General features: G+C 42.2%; 1 protein-coding gene across 1 annotated transcript in view; it reads left to right on the plus strand.

Moving 5' to 3' along the window:
* Positions 1 to 19,160, plus strand: part of ndst1b (N-deacetylase/N-sulfotransferase (heparan glucosaminyl) 1b) — a 245,040-nt gene that overhangs the window by 214,985 nt on the left and 10,895 nt on the right. The window contains exons 11-14 of the mRNA XM_061930656.2: positions 1,967 to 2,141; positions 2,217 to 2,387; positions 3,946 to 4,055; positions 18,338 to 18,440. Coding sequence (XP_061786640.1) covers positions 1,967 to 2,141; positions 2,217 to 2,387; positions 3,946 to 4,055; positions 18,338 to 18,440 — 559 coding nt within the window. The remainder of the gene's footprint in view (positions 1 to 1,966; positions 2,142 to 2,216; positions 2,388 to 3,945; positions 4,056 to 18,337; positions 18,441 to 19,160) is intronic.

The raw sequence follows: 19,160 nt of genomic DNA on the forward strand, positions 1-19,160 counted from the left end.
GATAGGGTGCTAAGTGTACATTAATGAGAAATTAAATGATCTTTTTTGATTTTAACCAATGGCTGCAATGAAACAAAGAGTGAACATTTTAAAGGGGTCTGAATACTTTCCATACCCACTGTATCTCACAAAAGTGACATTTTCAATCAATCAATCAATCTTTATTTATATAGCCCTAAATCACAAGTGTCTCAAAGGGCTGCACAAGCCACAACGACATCCTCGGTACAAAGCCCACATAAGGGCAAGGAAAAACTCACCCCAGTGGGACGTCGATGTGAATGACTATGAGAAACCTTGGAGAGGACCGCATATGTGGGTAACCCCCCCCCCCCTCTAGGGGAGACCGAAAGCAATGGATGTCGAGTGGGTCTGACATAATATTGTGAGAGTCCAGTCCATAGTGGATCCAACATAATAGTAAGAGTCCAGTCCATAGTGGGGCCAGCAGGACACCATCCCGAGCAGAGACGGGTCAGCAGCGTAGAGATGTTCCCAGTCGATGCACAGGCGAGCGGTCCACCCCGGGTCCCGACTCTGGACAGCCAGCACTTCATCCATGGCCACCGGACCTGTGCCCCCCCCCCCCCCCCCCCCCCTCAAGGAAAAGGGGAGCAGAGGAGAAAAGAAAAGAAACGGCAGATCAACTGGTCTAACAGGGGGGCTATTTAAAGGCTAGAGTATACAAATGAGTTTTAAGATGGGACTTAAATGCTTCTACTGAGGTAGCATCTCTAATTGTTACCGGGAGGGCATTCCATAGTACTGGAGCCCCAATAGAAAACGCTCTATAGCCCGCAGACTTTTTTTGGGCTCTGGGAATCACTAATAAGCCGGAGTTCTTTGAACGCAGATTTCTTGCCGGGACATATGGTACAATGCAATCGACAAGATAGGACGGAGCTAGACCGTGTAGTATTTTATACGTAAGTAGTAAAACCTTAAAGTCACATCTTAAGTGCACAGGAAGCCAGTGCAGGTGAGCCAGTATAGGTATATATATATATATATATATATATATATATATGTATATAAAGGTATATACAGTATAGGCGTAATATGATCAAACTTTCTTGTTCTTGTCAAAAGTCTAGCAGCCGCATTTTGTACCAACTGTAATTTTTTAATGCTAGACATAGGGAGACCCGAAAATAATACGTTACAGTAGTCGAGACGAGACGTAACGAACGCATGAATAATGATCTCAGCGTCGCTAGTGGATAAAATAGAACGAATTTTAGCGATATTACGGATATTTTAGCAGCCTTTCTCTCTAGGGACAACAAAGTCATTGTTACAACGGTTGCTGAAATGCTCGTGACGTACTCCGTTTTCGGAGTGAATTTGAGTATTGCGCCAAATGTGGTAAAGTGCTCTGATTGGCTCGTGTGACCATATTGAAGAAAAGCGGTGTAAAAAATAAAAGTGTGTGTTGCACCTTCAGCTCACTCCAAAATGTTGTGTGGAAAATGGCAGCAGACAGACGTTTCTGGGACACGTCATGTCACATGTTGTTCTCCCACCAGGGAGAGTTTGATTGCAGCCTGGTGTTTAAAAGCATATTAATCGGGAAGACAGCGGGGCAGCAATATGGTGCAAATTATTATGTTGCACAGTAAAAACGATCGAAAGCTTCAGACTACTTTTGTTTTACTGGCATTTTTATGCAAATGGGGTCTTTAAGAGCACTTTAGGGATGTAAATTTGACACCAGGGCCATTCACTGCAACAACAAAAACACTCATTAATGAATGAGACCCCCAAGATAATTAGTGTTTATGTCTATGCATATCCACGTTGAATTTCAAGAGGTTCAATTAGAACACAATCATTAAGCCTCATTTTACACTTTTTTTCTCGGACTCGCAATGCTTGGTGATGGTTTGACGGCCACGTCTACAGAGTGCGAATCGCACCCGATGAAATGTGACTCCCGTGAACACTGAGTACATATTGTCTGTGTCAGGTATATGGAGTACTTCCCCTTGCCCTCCAACGCCAGCTCAGACTACTACTTTGAGAAAAGTGCCAACTACTTCGACTCGGAGGTGGCTGCTCAGAGGGCTGCGGCCCTCTTGCCCAAAGCCAAGATCATCGCCATCCTTATCAACCCAGCGGACAGAGCGTACTCTTGGTACCAGGTGGGCCACCCTTAAGAGCACACATGCCTCGTTAGAACACAACATGATACAGGACTCCTCGCTGTCTGCCCACAGCACCAAAGAGCCCACGATGACCCGGTGGCGCTGAAATACTCCTTCCATGATGTCATCACGGCCGGCCAGGACGCCCCGGCCAAGCTGCGGGTCCTCCAGAATCGCTGTCTGTTGCCAGGCTGGTACGCCGTGCACCTGGAGCGCTGGATCAACTACTACCACTCCAGCCAGGTATGCCCAAACTGTGTGCGGAGTACCGTATTTTCCGCACCATAAGCCGCCCTGGGTTATAAGCCGCGCCTTCAATGAACGGCATATTTCAAAACTTTGTCCACCTATAAGCCGCCCCGTGTTATAAGCCGCATCTAACTGCGCTACTTACTTCTGCAAAAACTGGCCCTGGTCGAGACATAAAATGACACCTTTTAGTGACCTTTCCACTCTTTTAATCTAAGATTGCAATACTGCCTGAGGCTGAGCCAATCAGTGGCCACAATACTAAATAGTGTGATCTCATTGGTTTGGTCTCCTTTAGTGGCCAATAGTAGTGTGAGATGCTTGAAAATGCTCAATTTAAGGCAAACATTTACAAAACCCAAACCAGTGAAGTTGTCACGTTGTGTAAATCCTAAATAAAAAGAGAATACAATGATTTGCAAATCCTTTTCAACTTACCGTATTTTCCGCACCATAAGGCGCCCTGGGTTATAAGCCGCGCCTTCAATGAACGGCATATTTCAAAACTTTGTCCACCTATAAGCCGCCCCGTGTTATGAGCCGCATCTAACTGCGCTAAAGGGAATGTCAAAAAAACAGTCAGATAGGTCAGTCAAACTTTAATAATATATTAAAAACCAGCGTGATGTGGGCGCGCATGGAGTCGTATATCAACATGGACGGAGCTGCGTGAAAAAAGCCACCCGGCCTCTTCGCGTAAACTTCCCTTAACCACTCGCTCATCTTTTCTTCATCCATCCATCCCTTCGAGTTAGCTTTTATGATGACGCCGGCTGGAAAGGTCTCTTTTGGCAAGGTCTTCCTTTTGAATATCACCATGGGTGGAAGTTTCTGGCCATTAGCATGGCAAGCTAGAACCACAGTGAAGGATGACTTCTCATTCCCTGTGGTGCGAATATTCACCGTACGTGCTCCCGTTGTATCCACAGTGCGGTTCACAGGAATATCAAAAGTCAGTGGAACCTCGTCCATGTTGATAATGTTCTCTGGCCGGATCTTTTTTTTTCAGCTATCTTGTTTTTACAATATGCACGGAAAGTAGCCAGCTTTTCTTGAAAGTCTTTAGGCAGTTGCTGTGAAATAGTAGTCCGTGTGCGGATGGAGAGATTGCGTCTTTTCATGAACCGGAAACCTGTCGCTTAGTAGGAGCCATTTTGTGGTCTTTACAGATGTAAACACACAAAGGAAATGAAACGTAATATCCGCGCGCTTCTTCTTCTTCTACGGGGGCGGGTGGTTGCTTACAGTAGAAGAAGAAGCGCTTCCTGTTCTATGGGGGCGGGTGCTTACCTTGGCGGTTGCTTGGCGTAGAAGAAGAAGCGCTTCCTGTTCTACGGGGAAAAAAGATGGCGGCTGTTTACCGTAGTTGCGAGACCTAAACTTTATGAAAATGAATCTTAATATTAATCCATATATAAAGCGCACCGGGTTATAAGCCGCACTGTCAGCTTTTGAGTAAATTTGTGGTTTTTAGGTGCGGCTAATAGTGCGGAAAATACGGTACTTCCACAACTTTGCTGTCACTGACATGTTTGTGTCTTTTCTTCCCCAGCTGTTGGTCTTGGATGGACAGATGCTGAAGACCGAGCCCGCCTCCGTCATGGATAAAATTCAGAAGTTCTTAAGCTTGGCTAACGCCATCAACTACCACAAGATCTTAGCGTGAGTATGCACTTTAATATGGAAGTAGAATTGTCTCACATCAACTTATATATATATATATCCATATGATATTTATACATATGCTTAAATTAATAAATGGAGATGTCCGATAAATGCTTTAAAATGTAATATCGGAAATTATCGGTATCGTTTTTTTTATCGGTATCGGGTTATTTTTTGTTTTTTTTGTTTGTTTTTTTAATTAAATCAACATAAAAAAACACAAGATACACTCATTCACACAAAAGGGTTGTTTCTTTCTGTTATTAATATTCTGCTTCCTACATTATATATCAATATATATCAATACAGTCTGCAAGGGATACAGTCCGTAAGCACACATGATTGTGCGTGCTGCTGCTCCACTAATAGTACCAACATTTAACACTTAATTTTACTCATTTTCATTCATTACTAGTGTCTATGTAACTGTTTTTATATTGTTTTACTTTCTTTTTTTATTCAAGAAAATGTTTTTAATTTATTTATCTTATTTTATTTTATTAATTTTTAAAGAAAGGACCTTATCTCATACCTGCCAACTACTCCGGTTTTCCCGTAATTAGTACGGTTTTCATCAACCTATTCCGGGTTACGGTTGCAGTGATAAAAAATATGGTTTTTCATTAATTTAAATTTTTTTTTTTTTTTTTAAAGTTTTATTCACGAAATCGCGTAACAACAATGACATTCGACCTGCTTCCCGTAACTTCCTATCGAGCCATTCCGCGAGGCTATTTATAGCACCGTTGCCAAGCACGAGGCACCAGTTGCCATTGTTTCCAAACGAGCGAACGATCATGGAATCAGCCGGAGAAAAATCGCAAACGAGTCTTAAACCGAAAAGAAAACTGCAGTCATTCCGTGAAGAATATTCAAAAGCCTATCCGGGAATAATTATCCATTCCAAAAAGGGTGAAAACTACGCGAATTGCACCTTGTGCAGACAAGATTTTTCGATCGGACACGGAGGAATTAGCGATGTAAAAGACCACGTTGGGACAAAAAAACACAAGTCTAATGCCGTTGCTAAATTTGGATTTTAGCCACAAAAAGGTAATGACACCAATGTTATCTATTGGAATTGTTTAGTACTGTTATACTGTTAAAAGTGTTTATACTATTTATGCTTTCAAGTCCACGTTGAAGAAATCTTGTTAAATGTTGACAGCATAACTACCAAAATACAGAAGTATGTCCTTAATATTTTTGCAGTGCTATTTCTGTTGAAAAGTTAAAATGATTACATTAGAGATGTGATGTGCCACTTTTCAAGTGTCTGATGGCTTAAATTCATTTTCATTAATTTTTCATATTTTGACTTCTTTTGAAAGGCTTACAAAAAAACTACATTTGAATTGTAATTCCATGCTATTGACAGGACTATTAATTTTAATGAAGTTAGCTTACCATGTTTACAGTATGATAATTGTGATAGAAATGTGAATTTTAGGCACAGAATATTTTTTACAATTGAACAAGGCAGTAGATTATACAAGCTTGGACAGAAAGTTAATAATGACACCAATTTTTTTTTTAATGGAATTGTTTAGTACTGTTTTACCATTTGTTTACTGTAAAAAGTGTTTATACTGTTTATACTTTCAATTAGCAAATTGAAGTCTTGTGAAAGGTTGACAGGATAACTGGCATTAACTGTCAAAATAATTTCAAACTATTGAAGTTAGCTTACAGAATAAACATGTCAATCAACCCATATGATTTTTGCTGTAATATTTTTGTTTTGAAAAGTCACTGTGACTGATAGAAAAGTGATGGTTTTAGCAACATTTTAACCTGTCTGAATGCTAATAATCATTTTGCGTCGGGGGGCGAAGCCTGAACCCCCCACCAGGACTTTGTCCTGGACCTACCGGGGCCTGTGGCCCCTGGACCCTGGCTACTAGGTTTTTCTGATTTCAAAAGTTGGCAGGTATGTTATCTTCACCATACCTGGTTGTCCAAATTAGGAATAATAATGTGTTAATTCCACGACTGTATATATCAGTATCGGTTGATATCGGTATCGGTAATTAAAGAGTTGGACAATATCGGAATATCAAATATCGGCAAAAAGCCATTATCAGACATCCCTATTAATAAATATACAAATACAAATGTGATATTCAAATAAATAAATAATTTGTACAAATAAACGCGTATTTGTAAATATATTTTTGAGATTTGAAAATATATACATATAAAAATGTGACATAAACATAAATCAAGAATTAGTATAAATAAACGTGGATTTGTAAATAAATTTTTGAGATTTGAATATAAATATACTTGATTTTGTATTTATATTGAATTTGCATATGTGGATCGCCTTTTTGCTTTTGTGTCGATGAGACATTCCTACCACAAACCAGATGCACAAATGAAAGTTACATGTGACTTGAAAGTGGAGTTGCACACACTGCAGCCAGAGCGGTCTGGGTCACAGACAATGCTAATGTATCCAGTTAATCTGAAAGGCCGTGCTCACTGCTTATTTTATTGTATCAAATGCCGTTTAATGACCTTAGATACTGATCTCTCAATATGTGTCAAATCATCCCAAATGAGTAATTCCTACAGTGCTTGATCTCTGGCTACATCATTCATGTTCACTCATGACACACTGAGACCATGACTTAGAAGATTTCATTCTGTGCGGTCTTGTGCTTAATACTATGATTAAAACATCTAGCAAAAAGGATTTTACAGCATATTTGGTCAAAGATGACAACTCAATTATTGAAAATATAGAAGAAATAGCTGAGGAATTCAATAAGTTGTTTGTGAATGTTGGCTCAAATCTGGCTAAACATATTAATTTTAATATCAATGATGACAAAAAGTTAAAGTGTGTATCTGACAAGTCAATGTGGAGTTTGTGAAAGTGATGTTAGAAGTGGTCAGACAGTTTAAGAACAAAAAATGTGTCGATGGTTACAACGTTGAAATGTCACTTATTAAAGAAGTGATGGATTGTGTCCTGAAGCCGTTTACTTATATACAGGTAAAAGCCAGTAAATTAGAATATTTTGAAAAACTTGATTTATTTCAGTAATTGCATTCAAAAGGTGTAACTTGTACATTATATTTATTCATTGCACACAGACTGATGCATTCAAATGTTTATTTCATTTAATTTTGATGATTTGAAGTGGCAACAAATGAAAATCCAAAATTCCGTGTGTCACAAAATTAAAATATTACTTAAGGCTAATACAAAAAAGGGATTTTTAGAAATGTTGGCCAACTGAAAAGTATGAAAATGAAAAATGTGAGCATGTACAATACTCAATACTTGGTTGGAGCTCCTTTTGCCTCAATTACTGCGTTAATGCGGCGTGGCATGGAGTCGATGAGTTTCTGGCACTGCTCAGGTGTTATGAGAGCCCAGGTTGCTCTGATAGTGGCCTTCAACTCTTCTGCATTTTTGGGTCTGGCATTCTGCATCTTCCTTTTCACAATACCCCACAGATTTTCTATGGGGCTAAGGTCAGGGGAGTTGGCGGGCCAATTTAGAACAGAAATACCATGGTCCGTAAACCAGGCACGGGTAGATTTTGCGCGGTGTGCAGGCGCCAAGTCCTGTTGGAACTTGAAATCTCCATCTCCATAGAGCAGGTCAGCAGCAGGAAGCATGAAGTGCTCTAAAACTTGCTGGTAGACGGCTGCGTTGACCCTGGATCTCAGGAAACAGAGTGGACCGACACCAGCAGATGACATGGCACCCCAAACCATCACTGATGGTGGAAACTTTACACTAGACTTCAGGCAACGTGGATCCTGTGCCTCTCCTGTCTTCCTCCAGACTCTGGGACCTCGATTTCCAAAGGAAATGCAAAATTTGCATGGTTGGGTGATGGTTTGGGGTGCCATGTCATCTACTGGTGTCGGTCCACTCTGTTTCCTAAGATCCAGGGTCAACGCAGCCGTCTACCAGCAAGTTTTAGAGCACTTCATGCTTCCTGCTGCTGACCTGCTCTATGGAGATGGAGATTTCAAGTTCCAACAGGACTTGGCGCCTGCACACAGCGCAAAATCTACCCGTGCCTGGTTTACGGACCATGGTATTTCTGTTCTAAATTGGCCCGCCAACTCCCCTGACCTTATCCCCATAGAAAATCTGTGGGGTATTGTGAAAAGGAAGATGCAGAATGCCAGACCCAAAAACGCAGAAGAGTTGAAGGCCACTATCAGAGCAACCTGGGCTCTCATAACACCTGAGCAGTGCCAGAAACTCATCGACTCCATGCCACGCCGCATTAACGCAGTAATTGAGGCAAAAGGAGCTCCAACCAAGTATTGAGTATTGTACATGCTCATATTTTTCATTTTCATACTTTTCAGTTGGCCAACATTTCTAAAAATCCCTTTTTTGTATTAGCCTTAAGTAATATTCTAATTTTGTGACACACGGAATTTTGGATTTTCATTTGTTGCCACTTCAAATCATCAAAATTAAATGAAATAAACATTTGAATGCATCAGTCTGTGTGCAATGAATAAATATAATGTACAAGTTACACCTTTTGAATGCAATTACTGAAATAAATCAAGTTTTTCAAAATATTCTAATTTACTGGCTTTTACCTGTATGTAATAAATCTTTATTAACTGGAACTTTTCCTGACAAAATGAAAATCGCTAAAGTTAGTCCGATTCATAAAAATGGTGATAAAAAATATGGTCTCAAATCATAGACCTGTGTCTCTACTACCTCAATTTGCAAAAAAAATATTGAGAGATTATTTGTAAATAGACTTGATGGATTCACTGACAAACACGAGCTACAGAATGATGATCAGTATGTCTTCAGGAGTAATCCATCTACATCCCTCGCAGTCATGGACTTTGTAGAAAACGTAGCTACAGCAATAGAAAAAAAGCAAGACACGGTTGGAGTATTTATTGACTTATGTAAAGCTTTTGACACAATCCATCATTACTTACTTCTGCAAAAACTGGCCCTGGTCGAGACATAAAATGACACCTTTTAGTGACCTTTCCACTCTTTTAATCTAAGATTGCAATACTGCCTGAGGCTGAGCCAATCAGTGGCCACAATACTAAATAGTGTGATCTCATTGGTTTGGTCTCCTTTAGTGGCCAATAGTAGTGTGAGATGCTTGAAAATGCTCAATTTAAGGCAAACATTTACAAAACCCAAACCAGTGAAGTTGTCACGTTGTGTAAATCCTAAATAAAAAGAGAATACAATGATTTGCAAATCCTTTTCAACTTACCGTATTTTCCGCACCATAAGGCGCCCTGGGTTATAAGCCGCGCCTTCAATGAACGGCATATTTCAAAACTTTGTCCACCTATAAGCCGCCCCGTGTTATAAGCCGCATCTAACTGCGCTAAAGGGAATGTCAAAAAAACAGTCAGATAGGTCAGTCAAACTTTAATAATATATTAAAAACCAGCGTGATGTGGGCGCGCATGGAGTCGTATATCAACATGGACGGAGCTGCGTGAAAAAAGCCACCCGGCCTCTTCGCGTAAACTTCCCTTAACCACTCGCTCATCTTTTCTTCATCCATCCCTTCGAGTTAGCTTTTATGATGACGCCGGCTGGAAAGGTCTCTTTTGGCAAGGTCTTCCTTTTGAATATCACCATGGGTGGAAGTTTCTGGCCATTAGCATGGCAAGCTAGAACCACAGTGAAGGATGACTTCTCATTCCCTGTGGTGCGAATATTCACCGTACGTGCTCCCGTTGTATCCACAGTGCGGTTCACAGGAATATCAAAAGTCAGTGGAACCTCGTCCATGTTGATAATGTTCTCTGGCCGGATCTTTTTTTCAGCTATCTTGTTTTTACAATATGCACGGAAAGTAGCCAGCTTTTCTTGAAAGTCTTTAGGCAGTTGCTGTGAAATAGTAGTCCGTGTGCGGATGGAGAGATTGCGTCTTTTCATGAACCGGAAACCTGTCGCTTAGTAGGAGCCATTTTGTGGTCTTTACAGATGTAAACACACAAAGGAAATGAAACGTAATATCCGCGCGCTTCTTCTTCTTCTACGCGGGCGGGTGGTTGCTTACAGTAGAAGAAGAAGCGCTTCCTGTTCTATGGGGGCGGGTGCTTACCTTGGCGGTTGCTTGCGTAGAAGAAGAAGCACTTCCTCTTCTACGGGGAAAAAAGATGGCGGCTGTTTACCGTAGTTGCGAGACCGAAACTTTATGAAAATGAATCTTAATATTAATCCATATATAAAGCGCACCGGGTTATAAGCCGCACTGTCAGCTTTTGAGTAAATTTGTGGTTTTTAGGTGCGGCTAATAGTGCGGAAAATACGGTATATTCAATTGAATAGACTGCAAACACAAGATACTTAATGTTCCAAATGCAAATAATCACTACCTTAGAATTTCATGGCTGCAACACGTGCCAAAGTAGTTGGGAAAGGGCATGTTCACCACTGTGTTACATGGCCTTTCCTTTTAACAACACTCAGTAAACGTTTGGTAAGTGAGGAGACACATTTTTGAAGCTTCTCAGGTGGAATTCTTTCCCATTCTTGCTTGATGTACAGCTTAAGTTGTTCAACAGTCCGGGGGTCCCCTTTGTGGTATTTTAGGCTTCATATTTTCAATGAGAGACAGGTCTGGACTACAGGCAGGCCAGTGTAGTACCCGCACTCTTTTACTACGAAGCCACGCTGTTGTAACACGTGGCTTGGCATTGTCTTGCTGAAATAAGCAGGGGCGTCCATGATAACGTTGCTTGGATGGCAACATATGTTGCTTCAAAACCTGTATGTACCTTTCAGCATTAATGGTGCCTTCACAGATGTGTAAGTTACCCATGTCTTGGGCACTAATACACCCCCATACCATCACACATGCTGGCTTTTACACTTTGCGCCCATAACATTCCGGGTGGTTCTTTTCCTCTTTGGTCCGGAGGACACGACGTCCACAGTTTCCCAAAACAATTAGAAATGTGGACTCGTCAGACCACAGAACACTTTTCCACTTTGTATCAGTCCATCTTAGATGACCTTGGGCCCAGCAAAGCTGGCGGCGTTTCTGGGTGTTGTTGATAAATGGCTTTGGCTTTGCATAGTAGTGTTTTAAGTTGCACTTAGAGATGTAGCGACAAACTGTAGTTACTTGTCAGTTTTCTGAAATGTTCCTGAGCCCATGTGGCGATATCCTTTACACAACGATGTCGCATTTTGATCCCTAAATTCCTTGCAATAGCTCGTTAAGAAATATTGTTCTTAAATTGTTTGACCATTTGCTCAGGCATTTGTTGACAAAGTGGTGACCCTCGCCCCATCCTTGTTTGTGAATGACTGAGCATTTCATGGAAGCTGCTTTTATACCCAATCATGGCACCCACCTGTTCCCAATTTGCCTGTACACCTGTGGATGTTCCAAATAAGTCTTTGATGAGCATCCCTCAACTTTCTCAGTCTTTTTTGCCACTTGTGCCAGCTTTTTTTAACCATGTTCCAAATGAGCTAATATTAGCAAAAAAATAACAAAGTTTACCAGTTCAAACGTTAAATATCTTGTCTTTGCAGTCTATTCAATTGAATATAAGTTGAAAAGGATTTGTTGTATTCTCTTTTTATTTACCATTTACACAATGTGACAACTTCACTGGTTTGGGTTTTTTTTGGAGGGAAATGGTATTTATTTAAATTTTTATTTTATTTTTTTTTGGTCATAAAGAAATACAATCATGTGTGTTTACGGACTGTATCCCTGCAGACTGTATTGATATATATTGATATATAATGTAGGAACCACAATATTAATTAAAGCTGCAAGCAGCATTGGTCGGGCCCGCGTATTTGGCAGGTGCTAGTCCTAAGTGTCCCAATACTTTTGTCTACTTTTAGTCTGAAGTGTCCCAAGACTTTTGTCTAGTGTACCTACCTTGTCTGCATTGTGTGGGCACGTTGGTGCTTCCTGCTTTTGAGCAGCCATCTTAAAAAAACAGCACCGCAGGAGCATCAGCGCAGCGGGTCTTTGAAGGCTCATAAAATCAAAACCGGAGCAGTTATAAAAAAAAGCGCTTCTGTTGTTGTAATCACAAGGGTTCAATCCCTCTCCTGTGTTAGTTTGAAGGCGAAACGACAAACGCGCTCAGAGGAGTTCGTTTTTGAAGGAAGGTGACCGGTTTTTACAAAAATTTTGTTTTGAAGGGGGAATAGCAAACTTCCTGTTGATTTTTGCTGGGGGTTGTCAATTTATGAAATGTAGATCTAAGTGAGACCTACATAGAGGTTTTTGTTTCATGTCTCTCCGACCTTCCCAGTGGGAGTTACAGGCAGTTTTGTCATTTTTTTCTTCCGAGGAGCAGTTTTTTCTCCGTTTTATTCAAAAATTGCTGTAGAGCGCAATTTTTAAATTTGGGGTTAGGTTTTTTTATTAGGTTGCAATTTTTGCCGGTCCTGATGTGTGCGTTCAGTTCGGTGAGTTTTGAAGCATGTTAAGGGGGTCAAAATACAGCTCAGAGGCAAAAGTGACTGTTTTTAGTACTTTTTTGTCTTGAAGGGGGAATTGCCAACTTCCTGTTGATTTTAGCCCGAGAATGTACCATTATGAAAGTTAGGTCTGAGTCAGACCTACATAGAGGATTTTGTTTCATGTCTTTCCGACCTTCCTAGTGGGAGTTACAGGCAGTCTAGTTTTTTTTTTTCCTAGGGGGCGCTAGAGCGCAATTTTGATTTTTGCAGTTTGGTTTTTTTATTAAAAGACAATTTTCGCAGGTCCTGATGTGTGGGTCAAATATGGTGAGTTTTGAAGCATGTTAAGTGGGTCAAATTAGTGCTCAAAGAGGCGGCGGAAGAATAAAGAAAAAAGAATAATAATAAAACCTTACAATTTCAATAGGTCCTTATGTCCCATTGCATAAGGACTCCCTGTGGGAGTCCTTTTGCAATGGGCCATTGCGGGCCCTAACAATTTCAATAGGTCCTTATGTCCCATTGCATAAGGACTCCCTGTCGGAGTCCTTTTGCAATGGGCCATTGCGGGCCCTAATAAAACCTTACAATTTCAATAGGTCCTTATGTCCCATTGCATAAGGACTCCCTGTGGGAGTCCTTTTGCAATGGGCCATTGCGGGCCCTAATAACAGAAAGAAACAACCCTTTTGTGTGAATGAGTGTGAATGGGGGAGGGAGGTTTTTTGGGTTGGTGCACTAATTGTAAGTGTATCTTGTGTTTTTTATGTTGATTTAATTAAAAAAAAATTTAAACATTTATTTTTTTATTTATTTCTTGTGCGGCCCGGTACCAATCGATCCACGGACCGGTACCGTACGCGGACCCTTGGTTAGGGACCACTGCTGTAGGGCACGCTCGCCGCACAACAATGGGCCCTATGGTTCAGAAACACTGGTCTAGAGCAGTGGTCCCCAACCACCGGGCCGAGGCCCGATACCAATCCGCGGACCGATTTGTACCGGGCCGCACAAGAAATGTAAAAATAAATAAATAAATAATTTTTTAAAATATTTTTTTTCATTAAATCAACATAAAGAACACAATACATTATACATCAATATAAATCAAATCAAATCAAATCAACTTTATTTATAGAGCACATTTAAAATTGACCACAGGGGTAGCCAAAGTGCTGTACAATGAGCAGGTTAAAAGATAAAACGAGTACCGAGCAAACACAACACAACACAAACAGAACACGATAAAAAATAAATAATTAAAATAGAATTAATAAAAACATAAAAACAGGATCACAGCAGGTGTATTATGGGGCGCCATTGCAGGATGGATATCACTCAGTGTTAAAAGCCATGGAATAAAAGTATGTTTTTAAGAGAGATTTAAAAACAGGAAGAGAGGAGGCTTGTCTAACACTCAGGGGTAGGTCGTTCCAGAGCTTGGGAGCAGCAACGGCGAAAGCTCTGTCACCTCTAAGCTTCAGCCTTGTGTCAGGGACCGTCAACAGCAGCTGATCGGCTGATCTTAAGGATCGGGTGGGGCAGTAAGGCTGAAGGAGGTCGGAGAGATAGGTTGGCGCGAGGTTGTTTAGACATTTAAAAACAAATAAAAGGAGTTTAAAATGTATTCGGTAACGCACAGGGAGCCAGTGAATATAGATCAATACAGTGTGGTCAAGCGGTGACCGGTCTGCAGCTACAAAAAGGTTGGGGACCACTGGTCTAGAGGGTTCTCATCATGTTGAACGATGTATTTAGAAGCTTGAAAACAGGTTTGTTATGCTCTAGCCATGAAAATATTCAATTAATTTTTACTTTGCGGAAATTAATTTATCTCGGTTATGTCCGGAACCAATTAACAGCGATGAACGCAGGATTGTTGTACAGACAGTGTTTTAAGTAGTATCTTAACAACTGTCAAACGTACTCGTGAAGTGAATTATATTTATATAGCGCCTTTCTCTAGTGACTCAAAGCACTTTGACATAGTGAAAGCCAATATCTAAGTTGCATTTAAAGCAGTGTGGGTGGCACTGGGAGCAGGTGGGTCAAGTGTCTTGCCCAAGGAAGCGGGGATCGAACCTGCAACCTTCAAGTTGCTGGCACGGCCACTCTACCAACCGAGCTATACCGTAAAAGAGTTAACCAAACGATATCAAATTAAAGTACTCTTGCAATCATGCATTGTCCCTTTTTTAAATTCCCACAATCTAAATCAATTCAGGCGGAAGGCGGGGTACACCCTGGACAAGTCTCCACCTCATCGCAGGGCCAACACAGATAGACAGACAGCATTCTCTTATTATTATAATCAAATGACAGCAGTCATTTCCATTTCTAATGTAAGTGTTTAGGCCCACTTACAATAACAACAAATATTGTTCTTCATGAACTGTGTACTTGTATTGTTTGTCTGGGTGGAGGTCCTGCTTTGGAAATAATGTGTACCCCTTTCAGACATTGCATTTAGTTCCCATTAAAACATTCACATGTTGCACAATGAGATGTAAGCAGGGGATCATGTGTACATTCCTGCCACTTCCTGTTTGTAAAAAATATATATTTATTAGTATTTATTTCATATACTAACAGCATTTCATGATTCATATTTATAAATGAAGATTCCTAATAAATGACACGAGAATAAGCACACATTTGATTGGTAAATCACAGTGTAACGACCTGGAATGACACTTTATGTGTGGTGTTGGAGTTGTCAGACTTTTTGTGTGTCTGTAAACGCATCACTGGCTAAGTGCTAGAGATGCGCGGTTTGCGGACACAACCGCGGAGTCCGCGGATTATCCGCGGTTCGGGCGGTTGAAATAAAAAAAAATTAGATTTTATCCGCGGGTCGGGTCGGGCGGTTGAAATTAAAAACAATTAGATTTTAAATAGATTCAGGCGGGTGGCAGTTAAACCAATTTGGAAATATATATACATAGTTAAATGTTGTTACCCACATACGAAAAACGAGCAGGCACCTGCAGCATATGCCACAACAGAAGAAGAAAAAAAAGAGATGGACACTTTTACGGAGCGGAGAAGGGACGCCTCGCCGGGGTCCGGGACCGAGGCCCCTTCCCCCGAGAGGGCCCCACCGGGAGCCGTAGCTGAGGCGATCCGCGAGAAGGGCCCGACGCACTTCCAGGGTCACCACCGCGCTCACCGCACCGACACCCCGCCTCGTCCGCCTTCACCGCGGCCGGCGTCACGCGCAGCAGGTAAGCAGCTTACCTGCCCGCCACCCCCGTGGCCGGGGGCTCGTAACAGGGGTCACTCCGCGCGCTCCGCCCGCGCAGCTTACCTGCCCGCCACCCCTGTTGCCGGGGGCGCGTAACAGGGGTCACTCCGCGCGCAGTGCGCTCACGAAAGGGGTGGGGCAAGCAGAACTGGCGCTGCGGGATGAACCGAACGCCGGGTTAAGGCGCCCGATGCCGACGCTCATCAGACCCCAGAAAAGGTGTTGGTTGATATAGACAGCAGGACGGTGGCCATGGAAGTCGGAACCCGCTAAGGAGTGTGTAACAACCCACCTGCCGAATCAACTAGCCCTGAAAATGGATGGCGCTGGAGCGTCGGGCCCATACCCGGCCGTCGCCGGCAGCGAGAACCGCTAGGGCTAGGCCGCGACGAGTAGGAAGCCTCGGGCGCGAGCCCGGGTGCGAGGGACATCGCACCTCCACGCGCGGCTCCCAGATGATTGCTGCATTGGATCAGTCTCCTTTCTTTAACAGGCAAAAGCTTTCTAACCTCACTAATGCCTTGCATCGTCTATATTAGATATATAACAACGGGCGGGTGCGGTGTTGATTAAATGTTAATTCGGGTGGGTGCGGATGGTTGACGACTTTTGTCATGCGGTTGCGGATGAAATAATTGCCTATCCGCGCATCTCTACTAAGTGCCATATGTGCATGTGTTGGCGCAAGTGAGACAGAGAGAGCGGCTGCTGTTGATATAACAAAGTTGCTTTTGGTCTGGTTTGTACTGCAGAAAATGACCACTTTTGCTAGATATCATTTTTTTTTACTAATGTTTTGGTGATGCGTTTATGGCCGACAATAAAGAGTTTTGCTCAGTAAAGTGATGGATGGAATTCATGTCCTCAAAGCGTCTCGACAGACGTTACAATATTTGAACAATGATGACCAAAACTGTTTTCTCTGTCGTGTCCGTGTCTCGAAAATTGTTATGCGCTTATTAGGGCCTGCATGGCCCATTGCATAAGGACTCCCAAAGGGAGTCCTTATGCAATGGGACATAAGGACCTATTGAATTTGTAAGGTTTTATTCTTTATTCTTCCGCCGCCACATTAAACTGTAATTTGACCCACTTAACATGCTTCAAAACTCACCATATTCGACCCACTCATCAGGACCTGCGAAAATTGCCTTTTGTTTTTAAAAAAACGAACCACAAAACTCAAAATTGCGCTCTAGCGCCCCCTAGGGAAAAAAAAAACTAGACTGCCTGTAACTCCCACTAGGAAGGTCGGAAAGACATGAAACAAAAACCTCTATGTAGGTCTGACTTAGACCTACATTTCGTAATAGTACATTCTCGGGCTAAAATCAACAGGAAGTTGGCAATTCCCCCTTCAAGACACAAAAGTACTAAAAACAGTCACTTTTGCCTCTTTGAGCTGTAATTTGACCCCCTTAACATGCTTCAAAACTCACCAAACTGAACGCACACATCAGGACTGGCAAAAATTGTGATCTAATAAAAAAACCTAACCCCAAATCTCAAAATTGTGCTCTAGCGCAATTTTTTAATGAAACGCACAAAAAACTGCTCCTCGGATGAAAAAACTGACAAAACTGCCTGTAACTCCCACTGGGAAGGTCGGAGAGACATGAAACAAAAACCTCTATGTAGGTCTCACTTAGACCTACATTTCATAAATTGACAACCCCCAGCAAAAATCAACAGGAAGTTTGCTATTCCCCCTTCAAAACAAATTTTTTGTAAAAACCGGTCACCTTCCTTCAAAAACTATCTCCTCTGAGCGCGTTTGTCGTTTCGGCTTCAAACTAACACAGGAGAGAGATCAAACCCTTGTGTATAAAATAACAGAACAGCGTTTTAATACCTGCTCCGGTTTTGATTTAATGACCCTTCAAAGACCCGCTGCGCTGCTGTTTTTTTAAGATGGCTGCTTAAAAGCAGGAAGCACCGGCGTGCCTACACAATGCAGACAAGGTAGGTACACTAGACAAAAGTATTGGGACACTTAGGCTGAAAACTGGACAAAAGTATTGGGACACTTAGGCCGAAAACTGGACAAAAGTATTGGGACGCTTGGGACTACAACTTGACAAAAGTATTGGGACACTTAGGACTACAACTTGCCAAAAGTATTGGGACACTTGGGACTAAAACTGGACAAAAGTATTGGGACACTTAGGACTAGCACCTGCCAAATACGCGGGCCCGACCAACGCTGCTTGCAGCTTTAATTTTTTTATTTGATTTTGTGCGTGGCATAGATTTGCCGTGCGCAGAGGACGCTTGAGCAGTGCGCAATTGCACAGGCGCGCACCTTAGAGGGAACGTTGCTCAACAGCCACGGCGGGTTTAACACATTTGTCAGTGTTACTATAAATACTATTTCTGGTTCTATGGTTATCGTCACACCCTTTTTTTTGTCCTCACTGGTTTTATGGTGGCATTACAAAAAAAAAAAAAAATTTATATAATTGATTAATGTTTTTGTGATTTTAAATCATACATGTATTTGTTTCAGAAAGTTCCAACTTGCATGATGTACACTGTATTTATTATGTCTATGGCTTTATAAAAGTGTTTCATGTAAGATGAGAATGTAATCTTATATTAACGGAATGTGTTGCGATGCAGGTTTGACCCCAAGAAGGGTTTCTGGTGCCAGTTGCTGGAGGGCGGGAAGACAAAGTGTCTCGGGAAGAGTAAAGGACGCAAGTACCCCGACATGGACCCTGAGGTATGATTCTTGTCATCTTAAAGGGGAACATTATCACCAGACCTATGTAAGCGTCAATATATACCTTGATGTTGCAGAAAAAAGACCATATATTTTTTTAACCGATTTCCGAACTCTAAATGGGTGAAGTTCGGCGAGGCCATGGAAAACGACTTCCGGACGGCTTCAAAGCGATTCTGGACCACCATCCGCCGCCTCAGGAAGGGGAGGCAGTGCACTACCAACACCGTGTATGGTGAGGATGGTGTTCTGCTGACCTCGACTGCGGAAGTTGTGGATTGGTGGAGGGAATACTTCGAAGATCTCCTCAATCCCACCAACACGTCTTCCTATGAGGAAGCAGTGCCTGGGGAGTCTGTGGTGGGCTCTCCTATTTCTGGGGCTGAGGTTGCTGAGGTAGTTAAAAAGCTCCTCGGTGGCAAGGCCCCGGGGCTGGATGAGATCCGCCCGGAGTTCCTTAAGGCTCTGGATGCTGTGGGGCTGTCTTGGTTGACAAGACTCTGCAGCATCTCGTGGACATCGGGGGCGGTACCTCTGGATTGGCAGACCGGGGTGGTGGTTTCTCTCTTTAAAAAGGGGAACCAGAGGGTGTGTTCTAACTATCGTGGGATCACACTCCTCAGCCTTCCCGGTAAGGTCTATTCGGGTGTACTGGAGAGGAGGCTACGCCGGATAGTCGAACCTCGGATTCAGGAGGAACAGTGTGGTTTTTGTCCTGGT

Source organism: Nerophis lumbriciformis, linkage group LG36, assembly GCF_033978685.3.
Source record: "Nerophis lumbriciformis linkage group LG36, RoL_Nlum_v2.1, whole genome shotgun sequence".
In the NCBI taxonomy this organism is placed as follows: domain Eukaryota; kingdom Metazoa; phylum Chordata; class Actinopteri; order Syngnathiformes; family Syngnathidae; genus Nerophis; species Nerophis lumbriciformis.